The sequence below is a fragment of the Dermacentor variabilis genome, chromosome 8, assembly GCF_050947875.1.
Source record: "Dermacentor variabilis isolate Ectoservices chromosome 8, ASM5094787v1, whole genome shotgun sequence".
Lineage (NCBI taxonomy): Eukaryota > Metazoa > Arthropoda > Arachnida > Ixodida > Ixodidae > Dermacentor > Dermacentor variabilis.
In genome coordinates this window covers 81435993-81461838 of record NC_134575.1, presented here as the reverse complement: position 1 = coordinate 81461838, position 25846 = coordinate 81435993, and the positions used below count along the sequence as shown (strand labels likewise).

General features: G+C 44.8%; 1 protein-coding gene across 2 annotated transcripts in view; it reads right to left on the bottom strand.

The window, feature by feature from the left end:
• Nucleotides 1–11306, bottom strand: part of LOC142590372 (uncharacterized) — a 28419-nt gene extending 17113 nt beyond the window's left edge. The window contains exons 1-2 of one of the 2 annotated variants that reach the window (XM_075702445.1): nucleotides 11201–11306; nucleotides 163–288 (exon numbers count right to left, since the gene is read on the bottom strand). In XM_075702445.1, the coding sequence (XP_075558560.1) occupies nucleotides 163–271 (109 nt within the window). In that variant the 5' untranslated portion in view covers nucleotides 272–288; nucleotides 11201–11306. Of the gene's footprint in view, nucleotides 1–162; nucleotides 289–1444; nucleotides 1468–11200 lie in introns of those variants that run through there. The other variant, XM_075702444.1, reaches the window with a different exon arrangement.
• Between the last annotated feature and the right edge of the window lie 14540 nt (nucleotides 11307–25846).

The following is a 25846-nucleotide window of genomic DNA, read 5'->3' as shown; positions in this document are numbered from 1 at the left end:
CAGAAACAAAGCTTCGGTGCTGAATAGAAATTGTTTCAAGAAAGAGGAAAAATTTTTCTTGACCTGCGAAGCTTTGTTTCACAAAAACATTAATATGTTTCTTTGTAGATTCGTGCTGCATTAGTGTAAACCACACTTTTTTTCTCTTTCATTGCCACTTACGTCCTTCGTCATTCCTTGCGATGCAGTCCTCAGGATTAGGTGCAACAAGTGCGACCTCCATGATTAGCACAATCACCAAAGCTGAGGTCTTCAGTGTAAAGAAGCACATCTCGATGGGTTGAGCACCTGTTGAGAAGCCAGTCACGCATTTTGTGCATTGTGCAGCGTCATACCAAAAAAGAAAGTCAAGTATGTATAGATTCGTGAACATTACGTGTAACTATGCTCAACAAAAACATTGTTAACACTCTACATAAGGATACTCGTTTGATTATACATACTCTCTCGAATGATGTGGCATCAGGTCAGCAAGAGCACAGATTGCCAGCCAGACGAAATGCGTGAAGACATGGGCTGTTAATTCATTTAACTTTTCTGATTGACTATTAGGTGAGTATGTATGTGTGCATGTGCATGGGCGTACAGCTATTAGTATAGCCAATTGGAGCCACAAATTATGTTCTCTCGCTAAATTGACGGCGTGCCGGGGGAGAAGCTAACCAGAAGATGCTTTTTCTGAAAGTTGTCGTACTTATTTATTTATTTATTGAACACTGCTGACACGTGGTCCAAGCAGGGAGGGCGACATATGGTACATACAAAGAAAATCAGATTGACAAAACAAACAAAACAAGAAAAAAACAAGATTAGGAAGTAGATTCAATTTATACAATTCCATTCGGTTACAGTTCGAGGAAAAAAAAGAAACTTATATGTGTTTGTTCTTGCAAAGTAAGGGGTTAATGCGTCATGTCTGCGGTGGCGTGTAGTTCTGGTCGATAACTGCGACAAATATTCAGATGGGTCAAGAGATAAATTGTTAGTGTGAAGTAGTTTAAGGAATGCAAGTCTCTGTTTTTTTCTTCTAAGTTCGAGTGGTTCAAGGTTGTTAATTTTCATACGTTCGGTTGGAGAATCACATCTGGAAAACTTGTTAAATATAAATCTGACCGCTTTTCTCTGAATTCTCGCAAGACTATTGATATTAGTTTTTGCGTATGGATCCCAAACTATGCAAGCATATTCGAGCTTAGGTCTAATTAGGGAGATGTAGCATAGCATTTTACCGTTAGGTGGGGCTTTCTTAAGTTTGTGTTTCCGCAGGCACAGTTTTACGAAGGCTGAAGCGCAAGTGTTATGTGATCATTCCATGATAGTGAATTGTTAAGGGTCACTCCTAGGTATCTATAGCTAGTGACTTCACGAAGAGGTGATGGACCTAACTTATATGTATAAAGCAGGGGTGATTTCTTATGTGTTATTCGCAGTAGTACGCTTTTACCTGTGTTTAGTGTCATTCCCCAGCACCTGCACCATGCAAGAATATTATTTAAACTACAACATACACTGGTTTGATCATGGAGAGAAACAATATCTTTAAAGAGCACACAGTCATCGCCAAATAATCGAATCTGTACACCACCTTCAACCGTGCTAACAATATCATTAATATATAGAACAAAAGGAAGAGGACCGAGCACACTGCCCTGGGGAACACCCGATGTGACCGGAAGGCAGCCCGCTTTTCACCATTTATCTCAAAGAATTGTTTCCGGTTAGGCAAATAAGCAGAAATCCAAGAGATAAACATTTGAGGGATTCCTGCATTTTCAAGCTTTAGGATTAATTTATCATGAGGGACCGTATCGAACGCCTTACGGAAGTCAAGGAAAATTATGTCTGTTTGTCCGTTCTTGTCAAGGGCTGATGCAAACGAATGAACTACAGTTACCAGCTGTGTGACAGTCGAATACCCTCTTCTGAACCCGTGCTGGAAATTAGTTAAAATTGAATGCTTTTCTAGATATGCGGTTATGCTTTTTGCTATGATATGTTCGATGAGTTTGCAGCGTGATGACGTTAAACAAATAGGACGGTAATTATCTACAAATAGACGATCTCCATTTTTGTGAATTGGTGCTATTCGGGCTGTTCTCCAGTCATTCGGTAACTCAGACGACAATAATGAAGCACGGGATATTATAACAAAAAACTTTGATAAGGTTAAAGCATATCTACGGAGGAACAAATTAGGGATATTATCAGGCCCACTTGAACATTTCGGTTTTAGGTTCAGCACCATAGACAGTACACCAGCATACGATATAAAATTCACATCAAAAGGTTGGTACGCTGGGCAGTTACGTGAACAATTGCTGGGAGTTGAGAAGACACTGAAAAAAACACATTAAAGTGATGAGCAAGTTCAACGTTCTCCGTAACCATCTGTCCATTTATTGTCATTTGGGATATTGGTTTCTTCTTCTCGGCAATGTAATTCTAAAATTTACTTGGATCGTTTGTAATAAACTTAGGCAGAGATGAGTTAAAATAATAATCATTTCATTTACGCACGGCAAGTGCAAGCTTGTCTTGTAGTTCAGATATCAAGTTTGGCTGCGTACGGGCCTTCTTTAATCTCTTAATTTTACGTTTCGTGTGAATGATGTTGCGATTGATCCATGGTGTTTGCTTGTGAACTTGTTTTTTCTTATTTGGTATGAATTTATCAAGGCAAAAATGACACATGTCCTTAAAGCGAGTCCAAAGTAAGTTAACATTATTTTCGTCAAAATCGCGTCGTTCGCGCGAGAATAATCTTTGACAAAATGGACAGATGATTTTTTTTAGTTTTAGCACAGGAAACAAGCTGTAAGCCAACACAAACAAGACAGTGGTCCGGTAGCCCCTGCTCGATCACCACAGTGAATTCATCGAATTTCCGAGCTAAGAAAACAAGGTCCAAAACTGAAGATGAAGAACCTTGCACACGTGTTGGTTCAAGAACAACTTGTCTGAGATCATGTGTTAACATGATATCAAAGAATACATTAATATTCTGACTGTGATGTGGCCCAGGCTGAAGGCGCATCCAGTCTACACCGGGCAAATAAAAATCGCCTAATAGGATAATCTTACTGTGTAAATAGTTATTCATACGAGACCATAATTCATGCAAAAATTCAGGAGGGGAGTCAGGAGGTCTGTAGATTGCGAGTATAACGAGGGTGTAACTCCCAAGAGATACATTTATGCATATACATTCCAACGTAGGTATTATGTCCAGAACGACAGCCTCTATCGGATATTTAATTAGGACCGCCACACCTCCTCCCATAGAAGAGCTATCCACGCGATAAACACTATAGCAGGGAGGAAAGATGTCTTGGTCGTTTATGTCTTCGCGAAGCCATGTTTCGGTAATAACAGTAACGTGAGGGTCGTGTTGAAGTAACAGTATTTCTAAGCAATCTGCTTTCTTTACAATACTCTAGCATTATTATTTAATAATCGCACTTGCTTATTCCTTGAGGGTTCATTGTTTCACGACTGCGTTTGCCGAGAGCGACTATCTGCAACCTGTACCCGTTTGTTCTGCGATTCGTCCCAAAAGAAAACATGCCTGTCTACTTTGAGCTTGTCGTGTATAAGTGACACCTTCTTTCCTTGAAGTTTACCCAGAGAAGCTTGCGCTTCTTTAAGGTAGATTGCGAGTAGTCGCTCGGGATGAAAATACTCGTTCCCTTCAGTTTTTTGCATTTTCAGTATTTCTTTCTTTTCATTAAAATTCTGAAGATACAGAATTACCGGTCGCTTGTCACCTTGCTTTCCTAATCTGTTAATCCGACCGACAGAATCACACTGTACATTCACTTATTCTTTAAATACACCCTTAACAACTTTATCTTTGAGTGCATTTTCTGTCTCATTTGGAATTTCAGGTATCCCATGAATTATCAGATTTGATCGTCGGCTTCGATCCTCAAGATCTGTAAGCTTTTTAGCCTGGAAGCTGATGAAGTGCTCAATAGACTTTAAACTATGGGTGTTTGTTACTGGAGCATCAATTGTTTGCATGATTTGCATCTGCATTTTGTTAAGCGTGCTGTAAAGTTCGAAAACCAGTTTCTCAGTTTTCAAGAAATGCGTTTTCAGTTCTTGTATACCGTTACGAAGAGTATCCTGCCCCTCTAATAACTGCTTAAGCATCTCGGTCTGTGTAGGGCCGGGATTTACTTCAAAATCTCTGCAAAGTAGCAATTTATACACAACGAGACACTCATAAGCCATAACAATGCATCGCCGTGGGCACTGCAAGACCATAACACTACGATAATCGCTACGCAAGGAGCTTGTATCGGAACCAACCTGCACAACGAAGAACAAAGCTCCCGTCAATGTCATGGCATTTCCTGGTCCGCCGTGTCCACAGAAGGAAAATTCCTGCGGCGCTTCTTTTATGCGGGTGACCACCGATGACGTCACAACGCTGCGCTCAAGAGGGGCCGCTAGGAGCAGGGTTGTGTCTAGAGATGACGATGAGATTTGAGGCGCGATATCACCGCCGGTGGTGGTGCATATGCCCACATCGCAGAAAGGATGTTCGCCGAGACGTTCATGAACAGAAGTTGATACCACGGCGAATCCAAGAAAGCCCTGCACAACGAAGAACAAGGCTCCCGTCAATGTCATGGCAGTTCCTGGTCCGCCGTGCCCACAGAAGTAAAATTCCTGCGGCGCTTCTTTTATACGGGTGACCACCGATGACGCCACAGCGCTGTGCTGAAGAGGGGCCGCTAGGAGCAGGGTTGCGTCTGGACATGACGATGAGATTTGAGGCACGATATCACCGCCGGTGGTGCATATGCGCACATCGCAGAAAGGATGTTCGCCGAGACGTTCATGAACAGAAGTTGATACCACGGCGACTGCAAGAAAGCCCTGCACAACGAAGAACAAGGCTCCCGTCAATGTCGTGGCAGTTCCTGGTCCGCCGTGCCCACCAGGCCAAATGATGACAAAATGATGACGAAATTAGCTTTAGCGCGAAGACGATTGCTTGTGTGAGCAACAAAACATTCAACGTCCTGGTGCTGTAAGACATGGACGGTGCCAGCAATGATACCTGCCCGGATATGTAGCTCGGTGTGAGCGTCCTGATCGAGTTGAGCAAGGGCGGGTAACTTATGCAAGTGCTGCCGCTAACTCGGTGAGAGCTGCCTCGTGCGCGTCAGTGCAGCTCAAAAGCGCATCACTTTTTGGCAGTGATTCGGCGATTGGGGATCAATGAGAAATGAAGCAGCGACCGCATGCACACAGGCCGAGCAAGCTTTGTATTGCTTTCTTGGCACGAGGAATAGAAAAAGCAGCGATCGCTGAACCTAATTTTCGGGGTTATCCCGAAAGCCGTCCGCCCGCACGATAAACCCGCGAAATTGTAACATTTAGCTACCAAAGTGAAACATTACTGTATTGAGCAAGGGGCTAGATGAGCTGAGCGTTTCAAGCGCCGTGTGTAGACGATAAATGTGTTGTCAACACACCAAGAGTACCACGACATCCTCTAGATAGATAGACTAGGCGATTGAGCCACTTCAGTGCAGTGATAGGAATCTGCACATTTTTTTGTGGAAGCCTGTTGAAAACACAAACAAAGAAGGAGTGCTATGCGTTAGTATAATTCATCTAAGGGGACAAAGGCAGTTTTCTAGTAATCCGGTACGTAAACCTCAACCTCACAACATGCGCTCCCCAAGCCTATATATGACAAAATACGTCGCTCATAGCATTCGTGATAATTATTTATATGTACGTGGTAGTGTATAAACGAATGCTTTTTTATGACGTTAATCAGCTTCTGAGGCACACAACAAACGTCTTCGGAAAGTTTATATGAAGTTATCCTCAAGTTGTTGATGCGGGTGTATCTTAATTAGGCTGCCACGATGTGGTGAAATACTCCAGCATTGTGATGTCAAAATAAATGGCCCAGTGACGCGTATTCGTTGTTCTCTGCTACGAATATTGCGCCAGTGCCAAGGTCCGCAACGGAGTGGGTTCTATCGAAAGCAATACGACGAAATTGGGCCTCTATTTTCTGGTTAAATTCGATATAACATACTCAGAACTTCCACTGCGTATTCTGACCAGACTGCAAGCAGTATAAACACCTCGAGTAAGCGAGAATGATAAATCGCACTATTGAACTATTTTATCGTCTCAGAGCTCTTAACACTTCCAATCTATCTTTCGCATAGGTGAGAGCGCGCTCTTGGAGGTCTTCAACAGCAGCCCAGTCGTGCTGAATGTTGACACCCAGGATGAATTCTGAGAATAATCAGTAAGCACAAAGCAGCCCGCCAATAACGTAAAAACGCAATCAGGATCTGACTAGACCCAGTAGTTATGTACCGCCTTTGGCTGGTATGAATTTACGTTCCAGAACAAGGTGCGACTTTTCTGAAAGGCATCGCAACCTTCAGGATCGAGTAGCAAACGATAGTGTCAAATCAATCAGTAACGTGGTGACCTTCCAGCGCCAAAGGTGGGTGTAAGGTGAGCATACCACTGATTTAGTTACTGTGTTCGTCGAATCTCTAGCAATCCGTGCATGTCTCTATGGCAGGCAATCAGAAAGTCGATTTGCAGCGGCCTTGGCTACTAAACTTCCTGTGCTTTTATTTCCTGGCGAGAGCTGGACAGACTTGGTTCTTCTCAGAATGAAGACATTTTCTCTGCTCGTTTCTTTCCTCTAGAAAAACTATAACTTCGCCCAACACGACTCATTTATCGTGCTCGGTAACAGTACAGATACCACTGTCTACCATATACATTTGATCAGCCGAATATGTCGGCATTCCTGAGAGTTAACATGCTACAATAAAGATTGATCTAACCGGGATGCCCTGACTCCTCATTCATAACGCCTTTGCGCTGTAAAATATAAATTTTTTTGTAATTTAAGGTAACCCAGACAAATATTGGAAAGTGCGCAAAAGTGCCATGCCATCAACCGGGTAGTGCAGCAGAATATCGGTAGATACTGTGGCTTCCCCTTTTTACGACACCGCTCTTTAGCTTCCTTCGATGCTGGCCTCAGAGCATTCGCATTGGTTTGTTACCCACATAATGCATGCATTTTTCTAGCCGAATGTTCCCGCAAAAATAAAACGCGGCTGTCGCACTCCATCTCGTACATTTGGCTGCGGAGGAGCACATCTTTATGATAGTTCCTAACCGTGCAAATGACATACCACAAAATTTCAATTTTCTCTGTAATCATTTACTCTAATCCCTATACATGATGAATTTCAGCGCTTGCCGCGGCACGAAATACCATCAGTTGCTGAGACGTGCTTGGTGGCACTGAAGTGAACACCAATTTTTAAAATTGCTTTCGCAAGCACTTGTTCGGTTGTATGAGTGTGGTTACAAGTTCATTAGAAAAAAGTACATGAGAGTGCAGCTGCTCGGTGCTGTCAGTGTCTGCTGCCCACTGAGGCTGTTTCATTTTCGTACTTGTGGTAGTAAGAGAATTGTGCTCTTCATTTGGGAGCACCGTGGCAAAATTGTGCCGATGGGCATTGACTGGGGATAATGCCCCAATAATAATTTGACACATAACGCTTACAGTGACATTGAAATTATTGCTGGCGCACGATACAACAAATGACAAAAACTTCCCCCAATAGCATAGCGCACATCAAGCTGATCCGTGGTAGGTGCTGAAACTACGGTGACCGCATCAGCACCGTTCCATTGCGCTTACTGAAAGAACGAGTGAGCAAAGGCTCAAGCACCATCTTCGATCATTACGATAGAGTCAGCTATAAAGGGATATCACATTGTGATTATGACATACGCAAGATATTGATGCTGTATGAGCAACATAAGGTCAATACTATGCACCGACGATTGCGATGCTCCCTAGTGTCAAATTACGGCACAACTCTATGCGTGTTTTCATTTTGCAATATACTGGCTCGTGGGGACAATCTGTCTCATGCGGCACGGCATGTCTCATGGAGCAATGTTTTGCGTTACTGCCTCGTTAATAGGAATATCACGAAGCGTAGCACATGGGTGACGCGTGGGTACCAATGAAAGCAGCCACTGCAGACAGAACACCGCTCACGCAGCGGTTTCTTTCTGCTCAGATTTGATGTTAAGCCGCGTGATGCACTTTACCGTACACATAAGACACAGTTCACTGGAGTTTTTGCGTGTCGCACACAACAAAATGCGACTGCCACAGTTGCGACTTCATTCCGTGCCCTCCGGTTAACAGCGCAAGGCTAATCCTACTTTTATTTATTTATTTTTTTATTTATTTATTTATTTATTTATTTATACATACTGCAGCCTCCATGTGGCTATTGCATGAGTGAGATGGACAATAAATACACGAGTATTTATAAACAAGCTTGCGCGAATAGCTTCAGTGGTACTGAACGGATGTTACCCGGTAATGAATTCCAAACTTAAGTTGTTCACGGAAAAAAACTGTGTTTAACGGAATAAGTGCGTATAAAAAAGGTTGATATATTTAGAGCATGGTGACTCCTCATGCATGAGTGTTTGGAAAAGGTCAAATAGTTCACTAGGGAGGAGAAGCGAGGAGAATTGATCAACATGTGAAGGAATTTCAGGCATTCAAGTTCGCGACGCTGTGCAAGATCAGCGAGACCAAGTAGGAGAAGTGAGTTAGACGGCGAAATTCCTTGTCATATTTTCTACAAACAAAACGCACTGCCTTCTTTTGCACTTATTCTAGTCTTTGAGGTCACAGTGTTTATATGGATTCTATACAACGCAGCCATACTCGACGATGGGGCGAATGACGGTTTGATATGTAAGAAGTTTAGTTTCTTGAGGAGCAATACGATGTAAGTAACCCAGTCTTTTATGGGCATTATTAAAGGTGACATCAATGTGTTTCGACCATTCACCTCTGCTTCACCACCACGGCGGCTAATTTTCTTTCGTGTCGCAAGAACTAAATCATTTTGACCAATAGTTGATACCAAATACATTCTGAAACGGTTCTTCCTTCTTTGTAACTTACAGCATAGTGAGCAGAGGTCGACTTTACCTCGAAAGTTAGAATAAATGAATGCCGCGCATTCAATTAACAACATTCGCAGAAATAGAGTCTGTGCTCGAAATAAATAAAAAGACGTGTAATTGGCTTCTGCTAAAAATGCATATTATAACAAATGCTTCTTATAGGGGCGGGTTGGTCGAGCTGGTTTGCCGGGCAACAAGATTACTCCCTCAACTCCACAGCACCTTGTGGCACGTTTGGGAACCTCTTGCTCCCCAGTTCATTGGGTCGCCACTTGTCTAGTAAATGAAACTGGCGTAAGCAGGCATCGCCTATTATTTTGGTGTGACATGTGTTGTAAAGAAATAGCAATTTTTATGGAGTACCAAGGGCTCGTTTTTTTTTCTTGTAATCCAGAAGCATTATAGACAGGCGAGGACGCGAGAAAAGGCATGGGGAGAAAAGCAGGCGACACTTGCTACGTGATACCTGCTGGTATAGAGCGTAAGTTAGGGCGTGTTCGTATTCCATAACAGAGGTATTTTAGCGCGCGAAAAGGGACGCGAGACAGTTGCAAGAAGCGGACAAAGCGCTAACTTCCAACAATTGTTTTATTCCACCAAGCGGTACATATACATATATAGGTAACATATACCCTCATACGCATGCGCATATGTACTGATTTCTAATCAAATGAGAACAACGAGACATGTGTAATGGAAAGTTAAGATGATATCGAAGATAAAAAAACGGCCATGCATAGCCCAATAAATTATTTGTAAATGCAAGATTAAAACGTCATCTCCATCAGGCCACCCTCTGTGTCACGTTTAAAAAATCGGATTCTTTTCTTGAAACATCGATTGAAGGCACTTAACACAAGCCCTCCAAAAACTAGCGATCTACGCCGCTTGTACACTCTCACGTGTTGTTTGCGTTGGGCTTCTTCCTATCACCGTGCACTGTTTATAAATGGGACTGCACCCATGCTTTCTGTAGTGAAAAGCCAGATGCCCCACTTTTCGTCATCTTTTCATCGCGTCATTTTTTCAGCGCCAATCAAGCTGTCCAACTTGTGCAAGGCCAGCTACTGTGGTTCTGAGAAGCCCAGTTGCCGGACAAATCACAAGGAATGCTACGTTCTTTTTGAGAACAACATCATGTATGAACTGCCCCTGTCGTGCGGCAAAATATACATCGGCAAAACCGGAAGGTGCGTAAATGATAGGTTGCGTGAACACGCAAATAATGAGCGAACTGGAGGAGGGGGGCACGGTGCACGATGGTAGGAAGAAGCTCAACGCAAACAACACATGAGATTATTGAAGCGGCGTAGATCGCTAGTTTGGGGAGCGCTTGTGTCAGCGCCCGCCTTCAATTGATCTTTCAAAAAAAGAATTACATTTTTTAAACAAGACACAGAGGGTGGCCTGATGGAGATGACATTTTATTCTTGCCATTACAAAAAGTTTTTTGGGCTATGCATAGCCGTTATTCCATCTTCGATATCATCTTAACTTTCCATTAGACATGCCTCGTTGCTGTCTCATTTGATTAGAAATCAGTACATATGCGCATGCGTACGGTAGTGTGTGTTACCTATATGTATGTGTACCGCTTCGTGGAATAAAATAATTGTTGGAAGTTAGCGCTGTGTCCGCGTCTTGCCACTGTCTCGCGTCCCTTTTCGTGCGCTAAAAAACCTCAGTTCTGCTGGTATAATTACATTTCATGTTCCCGGCTTTGGTCAAAAGTGGCATAGACTAACACTCCCAAACCTAATCTTCTAGAAATACAGCCAGAAAGGCTGCTCATACGATGCCTGTCATGGTGGCCTAACTGCTGAAACGCCGGACGAGTAATGGGAAAGATGTGGGTTCGGTGCCGACTTCCGGCAAGATCTTATGGTCCGCTTTTATTTCCCTTTGCCTTATTATTTCCACATTTAAAATACGAATCACATTTATTTTCACCTGCGCTTTCTTTGGCGTAATTGTCTTTCTTTGACATAGCATATACACTTAAAACATGCAGGAAAAGCAGGAACAAAAAGCTTTAAATAAAATGCAGGAGATAGTATTGTCATCATATCTAGCGAGCATTGATGTAACGCTCTTCACAAAAATTGCAACAGAATTCTTTAAAAACAACCTCTCTTGCTGGCAATCCAAACGCGCGATTAGTGCTGGCTATGAAAGTTAAGGCACGGCTTACCTTTAGGATCAAGTACGTAGCACGTGAGGAGAAAGTGGTGAGTGCAGTGGAGATCGTGAGCTTGGTGCGGGCTTTTATATTGTCGGAGAGATGTTTAACAAAGCTGACTGCTACACCTAAAATATTTCTCATAATGACACCGATCAGTCTTTGCTACTAATGACGTCAGTGCTACCGCATTTTGTCAGACACAAGGGAACGAATAGCTTTTGTTTCTGTATTTACCATTTCCAAGAAGAACGCTAGGACTGCGTTTCGTTTGTTATTGTACTTTTTAAACGATTTCGTAACTTTTTTATATACATAGTGGTTGTTTTACTGTCAAATAAAAAAAGAATACAGACACGGCGTATGAGCTTTCGAGGGTGTTCCACGTGTCTTATACCAACACAATGAATTATTCAAGTGCCACGCAGCTCGACAGAACCAAGCCGTCACCTAGGGTGTTATACTATGTTTAATATTTTGCCAAATTACGTTATTATTATTATTATTATTATTATTAGTATTCTTATTATTATTATTATTATTATTATTATTATTATTATTATTATTATTATTATTATTATTATTATTATTATTATTATTATTATTATTATTATTACATCATTTCTTTTTTCAAATTGGCAGCCGCCACCGGAATAGAACGCCCCCCCCCCCCTCCCGCAGTCTGGCGCTTTGCATGTTATGGAAGACGGCGCACTTCCACCCAGCCTTCCTCGCTCGAGCACGCGAGATCGCGCTAACATTATCGGCTCACACTCGCATGCTTTTACTCGCACCCGCAGCGTACTGCGTGCGGCCACGATGTTATCGCACTTGGACGTTTTACGGAACAGTATGGCGACGTCGACGGCAACAGCAGAAATGCATGTGGAGTTGTTGTTAGTGTTATTGCAATCATATTATAATTAGGGCAGAGTCGACAGCCTAAAAATTGTAAGCCATCATGAAATATTGGCAAGTTTTTCTTTCTCATGCTCAATGCGTGCTGCGTGAAAGTTTTTGAAAAAAAATTGCAATGAAAACATTTCAGAGCAATAGCGATCATAAGGGCACTGCGAGAAAATTTTCTCCGTCGGGATTGGCGTGGGCGTCATCACGAGAGTCCGTATAAAGTGTAAGTATGATGCGATCGCAGTCACGCGCCATGTTCTCTAGGTGCAGTGGACATAATTCAAAGGTCAGCCGAGAAAGATGGTGGAACGGGCGACGGCATCTTGCCACGCGCGCTGGAGGGCCGCTTCCCGCGAACTTTTCGCCCGCAGAATTTGGGAAGCGGGGACATATGGCTCCCGCTAAGAGGTGGCAGGGGGGGGGGGGGGGTTGCTTGGTAGCGCGCCTCGCCGCTTATACGGCGGCCGCGGCTGCGCGTGGCTCAGCTGAGGCGCGGGAAGCGTCTTCCCTTGGAGGTGACGTGTGTTGGGTTAGAAGTCCAGTCGAGCCAAGATAGATAATTCCTGCGTTTGCACTGTGTTCACGCGTGCCTAGTACGCTTTGAAGCGAGAGAGAGCACGAAGGAGCATAGTCTCGCGTTTGCTGCCATTCTTCATCACACCAGCGTTCTGATAGCGAGCATCCCCGGTCGCCTACTGATACTCGCATGTGTTCCTCTTTGCTGGAGTGCGCGTGACAGAGGGAACCGGTGTCACCGCACCTCTGTCGGTTACTGCTTTTAGTTTTAAGGATAAGTGTTAGCAGTCTGGATACAAGCTGGGCCTTTGTGCGGTCAGCGCTGCGGTGAGAGAGCGTTCTGGCGACGGCGAACGAGAAGGGACCACGGGGAACATAAGCGCAGCCGTGATCACCGCACCTGAATGCATCTTCCACAATCGCATAAATATATATATATATATATATATATATATATATATATATATATATATATATATATATATATATTTATATATATTCATTTTCATTTCTATTCATTATTTCAATTATATTCATTTATTTTCATTATATTATATATTCATATTCATTTTGAAGTGGTAGGCCCATGTGTGCGAGGTCCATTGCGGCCTCTCTTCCTGTCCGCCCTATACATGTTTATTGACGACTCTGTTTATGGCGAGGTTTGTAGTACCTCTGGAGTGCTTCTCATTAAGTAGGCTCTTCAATACATTTAATTTGCCTCCTCTGCGCAATCTGCCGTCTGTTTCTGAGCAAGTTTCGTCCCATTGTTGGCATGAAAGTTGAGCCGCGTATGTTTCAATATGACGATTAACTTGGGCGATCTTGGCTCTAAGTCTTCTATTAAGTCTGTGAATCTTCCATCTGGTTAGAAGGGAATTTTTCGGTTTCAGCATGTGAGCTGGCTTGTGGTCCATTTTTGGGACTTCGATTTTTGTTGAGACTGCTTTAGTAGCTTTCTTAATCGTTGCCTTTAGTTGATCTAAAAGCTCCTCATAAGATTCGTCATCTGTGCTGGTTTCCTGACGCAACTTACAAAAGAGATCACAGTCCACGTACTCATATTTCCTTAGTGGTGGTTGCGTCTGTAAGATGACTTCAATTATCTAATGATCACTTCCTAAATTCTCCTGCAGATCGTCCCATGAGCCTTCAATTCCCCGAAATAATGTTAGTTCCAGGGTTGTGGCTGCGGTAGTGGAGGTACCAGTTCTCGTGGGGAAGTTAGCACCTGTAATAAGAGCAAATGTTCATTCACTTGCCGTAGTTGCTAAATTAGTGCCCTTGGCGCTCTGATGACCATAGCCCCATTATTTGTTGGGAGCGTTGAAGTCTCCAGCCACTACTAGTGGTGCTGTATCTGCCTTACTGGAAATGCGGCCCAAGAGGGTCTTAAAATCCATTATCCTATCTTGCGGAGAGCTATAAACGTTAGCTATATACACGTTAGCTGCTTTTTTTCTTCAGGATGAGTTCGATCATTTGTGCTTCTATACCGACCTTGTACTTGCAAAACTCGCGAGTTTCATAGGAGGTACCCTGTCGAACCAAAGTCGGTATTGCCCGACCCCAAGGAATGGTCAAGGTTTTGGAGTTGTAACCCGGCAGAGAGATATCCTCCTTAGCTTGTGTTTCCTGTAAGAGAATAACGTGCGGCTTAACTTTGGCCGATCTAATGAGCTGCTGCAGGGGAACCTTGCGCCTTCGCAAACTCGCACAATTCCACTGCCAGATTTTAATGTTATTGTTGTCGTTTGAAGCCATTATGATACCATTGGTTGACTACCCGAATTCTTAGAGCCCGCGTTCGGGCTACGTTTGTGCCTCCATGGACTGCCGATGCAGCCGCTTCGCTTGCCTTTGCCTTAACTTTGGGCCCTTCTAGCTGACCCACTCGAGCAAGCACACATGACGACTACGAGCCAAAGACAAGGCTCTGTACATTTATTCTTTGCCATTACCGACTACATCGCACCAAGATTGAAAAATGTAAAAGTCATGCCGCTTTTGCTGTATAACCGTTAAGGAAATCTTTAATTCAAAGTGATATAACTTTAAGGGGACAGCTCTTCTAGGTAAAACCTGAGATAGCTCTTGCTGGCGAAATCACAATATGTCAGACATTTGCGCACGTCCCCTACACTTGTTGATAGGTCGAGACCTTTCTTACGGCGAATATAAGGTGGCCGAATCAAGTGCTACTTAAGAATGAAGCTGTAACCAATCAATAGCTTCGGCATTTCATGAATTTAAATGTGATAAACGATGGATGGACATTTTTTTCCTGCGGCGAAATTATTTTGGAGCTTTATTGTGAAGTATTTTGCTATCGCTTGGGTTTGTTCGACGCCAAAATAAACAAGTTTTTGAGCGTACCAAATATTGTTGTGCAAGCTGAATTAAAACACCAAAATCGTCCTAGAAACGATAGGCCGGTTCGTAAATCCCACTTAGTTTCCCACCACAAGCATGCGTAAAGGAACATTGTGTCGTAAATGTGAATAGGAAAAATAAATTGTTCCATACAGAACCATTCTTAAGTCCTTATGTGGCATCCTGCGAGAACGCGTTGGCTTGATGCTTATTCAGTTGTTCGTAGTTAACATTCCAATATATTCATTGTTCCTAAAGATTAGAAACAATCTATTCATTTTAACAGGTGCCTGTCTATAGGCAGGTCGATTTTGTACATCAGCAAATTGACGTCACTGAATTCTTTCACTGCTGCTTCTCTGCTTTGTACTTTGTTTCTGGTTCTCTCACGTATGATAATGACGCTGGCGCTTCTTGACTGTACCACAACCACTCGTGAATGCAGTGTAGTGGGCTTGATAAAGCGCACAATTGTTCTGCCGTGTGAGCACCACAGCTGCGTATTCATGTATAGTGGCTTTGAAATATTTAGCGCTTGTGGATTAGCGGAGAATGGTTGTGACAAATAAGAAGTTTAGTATTTGTGACTACGCGTATTCTTTTTTAAATTTTCGCCCTCTGCTATTCCTTAAGTGCGTTTAGATGAAGCGTGCTGTCGCGGTTATGGGAGCAGTCCAACAGGAGCTCTGCACAATGCCTAATTTATTTGTTTGTTTAATGAATGAAACCTCGCCATCATACGATATTGCTTTGTTAGCTCACAGGTAGGTTGTTATTTTCATGCATGTCGAACGTACTTGGCAGCAGAATTCGTTTGACAATGATTTCAATAAATTAACACCCCTCATTGGAAGCTTACTAGAACGTACAGGGTGGCCGTGCGCTTGCGCAAGTCGTGAAGAGACTATCTAAGATGCGTCAGACGAGAATTCAAAAGAGAAGGAGACGTTAGGAATACAGTGCCCTAGAAACGCCACGATAAATCGTAAATTAGGCAACGTTGCTCCTTGAAATCTGCAAAGAAGCGACGGGCAGTATGGTAATAAGAAAGATGGGCAAGAAATACCCTCCCCTACAGATGTCTCGCTCTGTAGTGTTCTTCTGTTGAGCATGATGTCATTGATTGCTTTCTTTAACCACGCCGACCACATTTTGATATGGTCGATAGGGGCAACATATTAGTTTAGTTTCTTGTATGTGGCATCGGCATGTGGCGCGAACAACCTTCGTAGAAAGTTGTCTTCCTGCGTCCGACGTGCTATCTTTGTCGCAAAATAAGCTGCAAACAACAGCTTACTTTATGTAGCGGTCAGTTTATTGCCAGGCGCGAAATTAGGATAATGTACACTAGCGCTAAGCTCAACGCTTTGCTAAAGTAGCATATCTCTAACCGAGGTTGATCCTTGTGATATACCAATTGTAAATGAAACCAGATACCAGTGGTCTTTTTACGGAGTTTACTCGATTCAAAACTAAGCGTCCTTCCCTTCCCATGCAAATTTCATACGTCAATAGCGTTCCTAGTTTCATGCAACAAGATTACCTGCTCTACACCTAAAGTAATGACGCAGTTTACAAGAGCGCCCTCCCTTGTCATGCTTTAAAATTTCCACATCGGTATGTCGCCTACGCAAAAGTGCTGAATGAAAAAAACATTTGGTCGCTCAGTGAAAGAACTCTCCGCCTGGTGGTCTGGGTGGCCATGTTTCGAAATGCGGGATATAACAAGTATTTTTTCCCTTCTTCTCAGCCAGTCAGACGACAGCGGCCACAAGTCAGGCCACGCATTGGTCAACAAAACAAGCTTCGCTTTCCAGTTAGATGCACTGCTGTCCTCCGGTTTGTTCCATATTTAGTTCGGCATGGTAATTTAACAGGTATTTTACTTCCTAAAAAAATTGCCGGGAAATAACGGTGTACTTTGAGAGGAGGAATTACAAGCATTGCTTTTAGAAAGCACATATGAAGACTACCGGCCATGAGCGAAGAGTTTTGGTTAAGCTCTCCATATTTGTTTTGGGTTATTACCTACTGCATCGCGCAAGATAGAAAAAATATAATGTCAGGCTGCAATTGCTGCATGACCGGTAATGATATGATTAAGCCTGAATGAAAATATGTCTCAGCAGACAGCTTCTTGAGCTAAAATTTGAGATAGCTGGTGTTGCCTAAACGACAGCGCCTCAGCCCTTTCTGCACGTCATAAACATATTTGATGTATGGTGTGCGTATAAAACAGTAGCCTTGCAGGAAAGTCGTTCGCGAAGTGAATTTAACATAAGTAACTTCTTAGAAGCATACGCAGATAAGCGATAAGATCAACTTCAAGGTGGGATTTTTTCAGCTGGGAATCACAAGCTGCGATATTATAAGCGCGCGTGAAACAAGTGATGCATCATCATACTGCTGTATTATTCTCTCTTCAAACAGAAGCATCGTTCTTCCTCTGCGAATTTCATAAGTTAATACCCTTTCTACTTCCACGAAAGATTAGTTGATGTGAGAGCTGCTCTACCAGAAAGCTTCTCATCAGTAACACCGTGGGCTTTAGTATTTCACATTCTTTGGACGACCATACATCATGATGACCAGGCGCGACCGGCGCGCAGTGAGGGCTTTCATGTTAACGTTCTCGCTGTATCGTTTTCCTTCCTGCAGGTAATCCATAGGATTAGACACCTCCTCGGTCGAGAAGTAGTGGTCATGCAAGACCAGCCTGGTGAACACCACGTTTGGAAATTTCTTTATTTGATGAGTCATAAATTACTGAAAGTCCTTGTTGTCTGTGTCAAATATGATCTTGCCAGGTTTAGTGTTACACCGTGCATAGCATATTGTCAGCTTCAGCGAAATATATAAAACGCGCTTATAAACACCTTTCATTACTTCAAAATATTTTTCACTGGCGCTTTGAATTTAGGCGGACATTATTTTTCAAATATTATAGTAATTGAATGAGATGTCAAATAGACTTTTTAAAGGACTCGTTCGTGGTAATAATAATTTATTGTATCGATTTGCAAATATTCAGTGCACCAATATATGCATACATTTGTCACTAAATATTTTGGCAACCAATGTAGAATAAATATATGTGCATGAATGATTAAAATGCTTTTCATAAACAATTTCCAAGTTTTATTTGCTGCCTATTAATGGCACCCGCCTTTGTATTTCTGTGATAAATTCGCCGAGTGAACCTCACACTCTGTAGTCGTGCAGAGACAGAAGCTGGCCTTTTCGCTTGTTGTTAATATTTGGAACAATTATGTTTTTTTGTCTACCAAATCTAGAAAAGTTTAGATAAAGGGATCGACAAGCGACTCATTCGTGAAGACAGTGTGTATGGAAGAGATTTTAAGATTTATAAATTTGGTTTTGGGCTATATAGGTGTGCAATTGGGTTATTTGGCTGTGCTCGCTAATTTTGCACAGTCAGACGTACCATTTCAACAATATCGTTACACACGTGAGAGCAAGCCTGTCACAAAAATTTAAAATGCCTATTAATGGAAAATTAATACGATTTGCTCCTCCTTAAAACGTGAGCAGATATAATTCTTGTTTTTCTACAGCAACCTAACTAATTGTTTCCTGATCTATATACTGCGGGCCTAAAGGACATCCTTTAATATTTTATTATAAAGAAGCTTAGGTGATTTAAAATTAGATCATCCTCTAAAGACACAGCCAGTGCTTGACCTGGCAATGAGGAAAGCATCCTTCTTGGCAACCATTGCACGGAACGGGATGAGGTTTCTTAAGTGCATAGAAATGGTGAAAATGTTGTGATGGGAACAAGTGGCCTTTCATTTTAGCTCGCAATCGTTTTTGAGTGCTTGCGATTCCATAATTTCAAGAACTTAACTAACAACTTTACAACTCTTTAGAAACAGAGCAAAGAGAAACAATGGGACAATTATATAACCTGCACATCCAAAGGGAACGTACTTGGCGTGTTATACAGGGTGTTTTGAGCTAACGTGAGCTAAGGTGATAAAATGAAAGTGTACAACATAACAGGACGCAACCAGAGATATTTTATCAGCAGTGATGCACCGCACCAGAAGGAGTTGAATGCATAATTGAGACTAAACGACTATCTTTTCAAATAATGAATTAAGGGTGCTAATTTTGTCGGGAAAGCAAAAACTGCTTCTTCAAAAGCCGGATTTAGTTGTTTTTAGACTGCAATGTTTTGCTTAATTAGTTTTTCTGTCTTACAGAGTAAAAAAAAGACGCCCGAGATACCGAAACACTCACATGTTTACCCGGCGACGCCCCGCGACACCAGGCGTTTTTCGAAAGCATTAACGCTTCTCAAAGCCTGACACGGCGGTCACTTGAAGATTGCGACGCATCGGTATTGGTGTTGCGCATAGTGAACTGCAAGTTTCCTTTCCGCGTGAAAGCTACGAATGCAATGAAGTGATAGACGAGGAGGGTAAATGCATTGAGCAGAGTTAATTCTACAGAGTAAGCGCTATACCAAAGAACACGGAAGTGTAATCAAGCGGCTATATTCATATTTCGCGTGTATTATTTATAGCGCTGAAAAAAATACGCGAGAGATACACTCACAACAAGAGATCAGGGTGTTTTAAAGCAGAAATATAACTTTTCTATCATTCTCCCGGTCTGAATTCAATAATGAGAGAGTTAGTTAATTATTGTAGCATATAACTGATATTCCAATAAGGAAGAAAAATCTGCCTGCTGCGGTTCTTCTCTACTGACCGAATACCGTTCACTGCCCTCCATATATTCCATATTTTAAGAATTTGGCGAGTGCTATCTGGGACACCCGGTATACCGCTTGTATACCACACATTTGTGGACTGTTTGAAAAACATCATAAAGATTGCAACACTTTAACGTAAGCTGTAAATTTATACATCCAATTTGTTCGCTTTAGAGGGTCTAATGGAAACACCATGTGTAACTGGGAAATCTAATTTTGGCAAAAATTAGCAGACTGCGCGCTTCCTTTTTTAAAGTGCAAGCCTGAAGTCAGTCGTTGAAATGACTCATGCCCCGTAAGCAAGCAAGAAATGCAATGGCTCTCATCCCATTAAGGCAAACGCTACAAGCGCTCAGAATAGTAAAGCGAATAGTGTATACATTCATTGATATCTCCCATACAAGCCACAGCACCACCTACGTTTCAGTAAAGGACAAGCTCAAATCAACCATCCGAACCATGAATAAAGCATTGAATAGCCGCCTAACAAGTACGCTACGGCCGACGGTAATCGATCAGCGAGAAACCAGGGACGACGTGGGAAGCGGCGGGAGCAAGGCGCTCAACCGCGATTGCTGCTATTCCCTGCCGAGAGTATACAACGTAAATTCGAAGAGAAACGTCGCTGCCTCGAGAATAGTGATGCGAATAGCATAAACGTTCAGTGAAATCACCAATACAATCCACAGCAGGAGTTACGTTTCAAAAGCGAACAAGATCAAATCACGCATCCGAACCAACAATAAAGCATGGAATAGCGTCTTTTCAAGTGCGCTACGGCCGACGGTGAACTACAAGTGAGAAACCAGGTACGACATGCGTATCGCCGTGAGCAAGGCTTTCAACAGCGAGTGCTCCTTTCCCCAGCTGAGAGGATGTAACGTAAAGTCGTGAGAAACGTCGCTGGCGCGAGTCAGACAAAGGTAAAGGCTGCAAGCGCTCAGAATAGTGAAGCGAATAGCGTATACGTTCAGTGAAATTACCAAAACAATCCAGTGCACAAGGTACGTTTCAAAAACAAACAAGATCACGCATCCGAACCATCAATAAAGCATTGAATACCGTCTTCTCAAGTGCGCTACGACCGACGGTGATTTACAAGAGAGAAACCAGGTACGACATGCGTATCGCCGTGAGCAAAGCTTTCAACAGCGAGTGCTGCTTTCCCCAGCTGAGAGGATGCAACGTAAAGTCGAAGAGAAACATCGCTCGTGCGAATCAGACCCCGCCATACGAGGGCGCGAAGCCACAGCTAAGCGTCTAAAACGAGTCGAAGAAGCCGAAGCGCGAACTCAGCAACGCGACGATGCGAGACGGCAACGTAGAGAAAAGGCCGAAGCTCGCATACAACTGTTTTCCGCACATTTAATTCAAACTGCGGCTCGTTCTGCCTCGCAATAAGTCTGACCCGTCCGATAGTATAACTTAATGCATTATCATGTTTGCATCAGGAGGATTTTGCCTTCACGTGATACGGGTTGCGGGCTAACTTCGTTTTCATATTTCGCAATTGTCGTTATGTTACAGCGAAAGCTGTATATGACTAATCTTGTGTAGTTTATTCAGAGTCCGTTAACATAAATAAATCATCATGTGGGCCGATCCTGGTGATAATGCAGAAAGAGTCCAAGGTCAACTGCACACACCATTGTGGGCTCGAAGACCTGTAACGCGCCCTTGAACTACCCTTGTCTCACGTGGGACCCTGAGAGTTCCGAGGCAAAATGGTAAGAACGTAGTTTTTTCGGCATCGGGCAACAGAAAGGGAGTTCGCGATTTCTTACCTACCCATGTGGGGGCTCTGCGGTGGCCCAGATGTCAAAATGCGAAATAGATTGCAACGCTCGCCGTGAACATTATCTTGACGTTATCCCAGTATATAAGCATCAGAGGTATCGGAGCTAAGAACCACTCTGTTATTGATGGGGTGGACACGTGTAGTTCGTACACCCGAAGAACATGCGTGCGAGGATCTCCCGAGGTTACAGAAGCGAGCACGTAAACGGCGCTGGTTCGAAACAATCACTGGCGAAGAACGTTCAAGCGATGCTGAACGAAAAGAACAATCACAAACCAGGGCACCTCCGAGTGAGCAATGAGATCAGTCAAGCAAGGCAAGAAAATGACAACCATTCCACTCTGTGAAGAGAGAATGGCAGCGAAAGCATTGTGCTTTTCATTTGAGAGCTTTGACTATCGTCAGATTTCGCTGTAATTTCATCTTCCAAGAGTGGAGGCTGCCATTCTTTTATTTTGTAAAAATGTCATACCCTTTACAAAAATACTGCCTATGATGATCATGACAACGTTCATTTTTTCCTCCCATGCAGTCACTTGTATCGCAAGAAATCAGGCGTCTTAGCCTAACAGCATTGCTACACTGCATAGGAAAACCAAAGTGGGCTCCAGGGTAAAGCTTCACCTGAATGAAATAGGTTGCAGCGTTTCTACACCGGGGTGCAATAAATCTATCGTCAGGTCAACGCCATCACCATCCTCGTCATCATGCTGTCTCCGTAGCGGTTGCAGTCTCATACACTCTTCCACCTTGCTCATGCTGCGCAATTTATTAATGGTTTGTAGAACACCAAGCGATGCGAGATAGAAAACTATCTGAAGGCCAGACAACAGGACGTCAATGAAACATGGCCTCTAAGAACCCGCTGGCCTTGGGAGCCACACGAATCAAGAGCACGGGCACCGTGGTTGTGGTCTTCGACGGCTACAAGGTGCCAAACTACGTATTACGGTGGCACACTTGTCAGGTGTGCATTATATAGGAAGCAAGTGGAGGTGTGTTACGCCTGTGGCCGCCTGGGGCATTGAGACGACGTCTGCCCCTCACCGGACGAAACCATGTGCAGGGGATGCGGTATCGCCAACCCGGACGAACAACACAAGTGCGACCCCAAATGCAGGCTGTGCGGAGGCCGACACTTCACCGCTGCCAAGGACTGCAAGCAGAGGTACCAGACACCGTACCTGGTCAGACGCAGGCGCGGGGACCGATCCCGAGCCAATAGACGCAAGTCTCCGGCCCTCGCCATGGGCGAGCGACAACTCCCGGCCGCCGCCGGTCGCTCCGCGGCTCGCGGGAGCTCTATATCCAGGAGTCCCTCTCCGCCTTCCGGACGCCGTTCCAGGTCCAGGGGAAGATCCGGGTCCAGGGGCAGATCTATGTCCAGGGACAGATCCGGAAGCCGCTCCAGGAACCGCTCTGTCTCAAGGGCCCGGTATGGGTCCAGTGCCGGCCAGCAGAAGAAGAGAAAGTCGACGCTATCGTGGGCAGATATGGTTGCTAGCGGCGCCCACGCGAGATCCTCCTGGGGCCCACGCGACCCGCTTCCAGAGAAAGCCAGGGACGCCGAGGTAGCGCGCCTTATGAAGGAAAACGCGGACTTAAAAAAAATGATCAGAAAGATGGCTAGCGAAATGATAGAGATTAAGAAATTGGTAATCAGTCATAGTGCTAAATCCAACGCGTCGGCGCCGACGGCCACAGAAGCACCAGTTCTGGCCTGCGACTCGGCCGGGGCCGCCAAGCGTAGGGCATTTTCGAGTAAGGTCGATTCAGATTCGCAAACTTATGAGATCAAAGGCATGCTGGCCACGCTCACTAAGAGCGTGCAGCAGTTACAACAAGGCTTATCACAGGTGCAACTCGCCCTAGGAGACCCGAGGAGAGGTGTAGGCGCGCTGGCCGATCGCATGGACGCCCTCGAGCGTCAGGTGATTACAAATAATACGTCCGCAACTCCGATGCAGGTCGTTGTTACGAACGCGTCGGGGACTCAAATCAGGGCTACGAGCACATCGGCACGTCAGAGTGGGGGGAACTTCTTGCGTGCACCTGTGCTTACAGCGGGTGCCCCGGACAATTTATCTAATCATGGATAGTTCCAAAGAGGAGTTCAAAATTTGGCAGTGGAACTGCAGGGGGTACTCCAATAAGAGGGCTCCGTTGCAGCAATATTTAAGATCGCTACCTAACAAACCACAAGTAATAGCATTACAGGAAACCCTCGTCTCCGCCGCATCCCTCTCTGGTTATCGTGCCGTCTCCGTGCAGGCCGAAAGTCGGCGAGTGTGTACGTTAGTTGACAGGAGGCTTACACACTTGTCTCACGACCTGAAGCTGGCAAGTTGCAAGGTCGAGTACGTCATGGCGGAGGTTCTGCTCAACACGAGACAACGCAACCAGCGGAGAAACAGCGTGTTTATACTCAGCATCTACAGCAATCCTAGGGACTCGCCACAGCAGTTCAAAACGATACTCAAGAAGTCCGTCGACCCGGCCCGTACCCATCCCCTGGTCGTCGTCGGAGATTTCAACGCACCCTATGGCATGTGGGCGTACGTCTACGACACGAGCAAGGGCCGGGGTTTGTGGCAGAACGCCAACGAAATGGACCTAACGCTCATCACGGACAAGGCGTTCCCCACCCGAATCGGCAACTTGGTGAGCCGGGACACCACCCCCGATCTGGCGTTCCTGAAGAACGTCGAGGGAGCCGAGTGAAGTAAAACCGCAATAAATTTTGGTAGCGGCCATTATGTGCTCGTGGCCCGCTTCGAAGTCACCTGAAGTAAATCCAGAGAATTCACTGTCACGGCCTGGGACCTTTTTCGCAAGCTCCGCGGCAACGACAGCGCACCCGTCCCCAAAGACCTGGAAGATTGGTGCGAGTGAATCAAGAGTGACGCCGAGTCATCCACTGAGAAGATCGTCAGCGGCCTGGAGGTAGAAAAGATGGACAGTAGGCTGCCCATCTGATCGAGGCCAAGCAGGCGCTGCTTCTAAGATAGAAGGGACAAAGGTTTAACCGAAGATTGAGGCAAAAGATCTCCGAGCGTAACAGGGCCATCAAAGATCACTGTCGGACCCTCGGCAGGCAGCAATGGGACGAGGTCTGTGACTCGATCGACGGGCAGATGCGTAACGGCAAGTCCTGGGGCATGCTAAAACATCTCCTCGGCAAGGGCAGCACCAGATCCCGTCAAAGACACACGCTCGCCAGAGCCCTTCCCCGGAGCAGGATGTGGTCATCCTGTTCCGGGGACGAGCTGGTTGCCAAGCTCATCGAGAAATACCTTCCCATAAAGCACGGAGACGAGGAAGACCGGTTTCTCGACTACCTCGGCCCAGCCCGTCTGGAATTGGACGAAGACTTCACCGTGGGGGAATTAGGCAAGCCATTTTCGCGCTCAAGGGGCAGTGTGCGCCAGGCGCCGACAGAATCACCAATAAGATGCTGCGGAACCTTGACGACGGTTTGATCACATACCTCACTGAGAAGATCAACGAGACGTGCAAAAACGACAGCGTCCCAAAGCAATGGAAGACTACCAACGTCGTCCCGATCCCCAAACCCGGCAAGGCTCCGAACGTGGACAAACTCCGACCGATCTCCCTCACTTCCTGCGTCGGGAGTGTGGCGGAGCACGTCGTCCTCAACAGACTAAACAGATATCTCGAAGAGAACAACATCTATACTCACAACCTGACTGGCTTTCGTGCCGGCCTCTCGTCGCAGGACGCCATGAAGATTATCAAACATCAAATCATTGACGGCAGTACCAGAGACACCAGGGCCCTGTTCGGACTCGACCTCGAGAAAGCGTTTGACAAAGTTCTCCAGGAATAAATTCTGGCCTCCGTGGCAGACCTCGAGCTGTGCCCCAGACTATACAACTGCGTCCGTTCGTTCCTGACGGGGAGGAAAGCGAAGCTGCGGATCGGCGACTTTGTCTCCGACGAGGTGCTCCTGGGCCCACGGGGCACGCCGCAAGGCTCAGTCATTTCGCCTGCTCTCTTCAACATCTGCATGATCGGCCTCTCGAGGAATCTGGCCCAAGTTGAAGCTATCAAACACACCATCTACGCAGACGACATCACCTTCTGCTGCACCGGCGGTAGCGAAGGGCAAGTGGAAAGCGCCATGCAAGAGGCGGTAGACGTCACGGAGCAGTATCTGCTACACACCGGACTCAGATGCTCCCCAACAAAATCTGAGCTTCTGCTTTATAGAAAAGAAAAAGGCCGCGGACCCCAGGGCTGTAAACCGGTGTCGGAAAGTGATATTCACCTGTTCACTCGGAGCGGTGACCCGATACCCAGG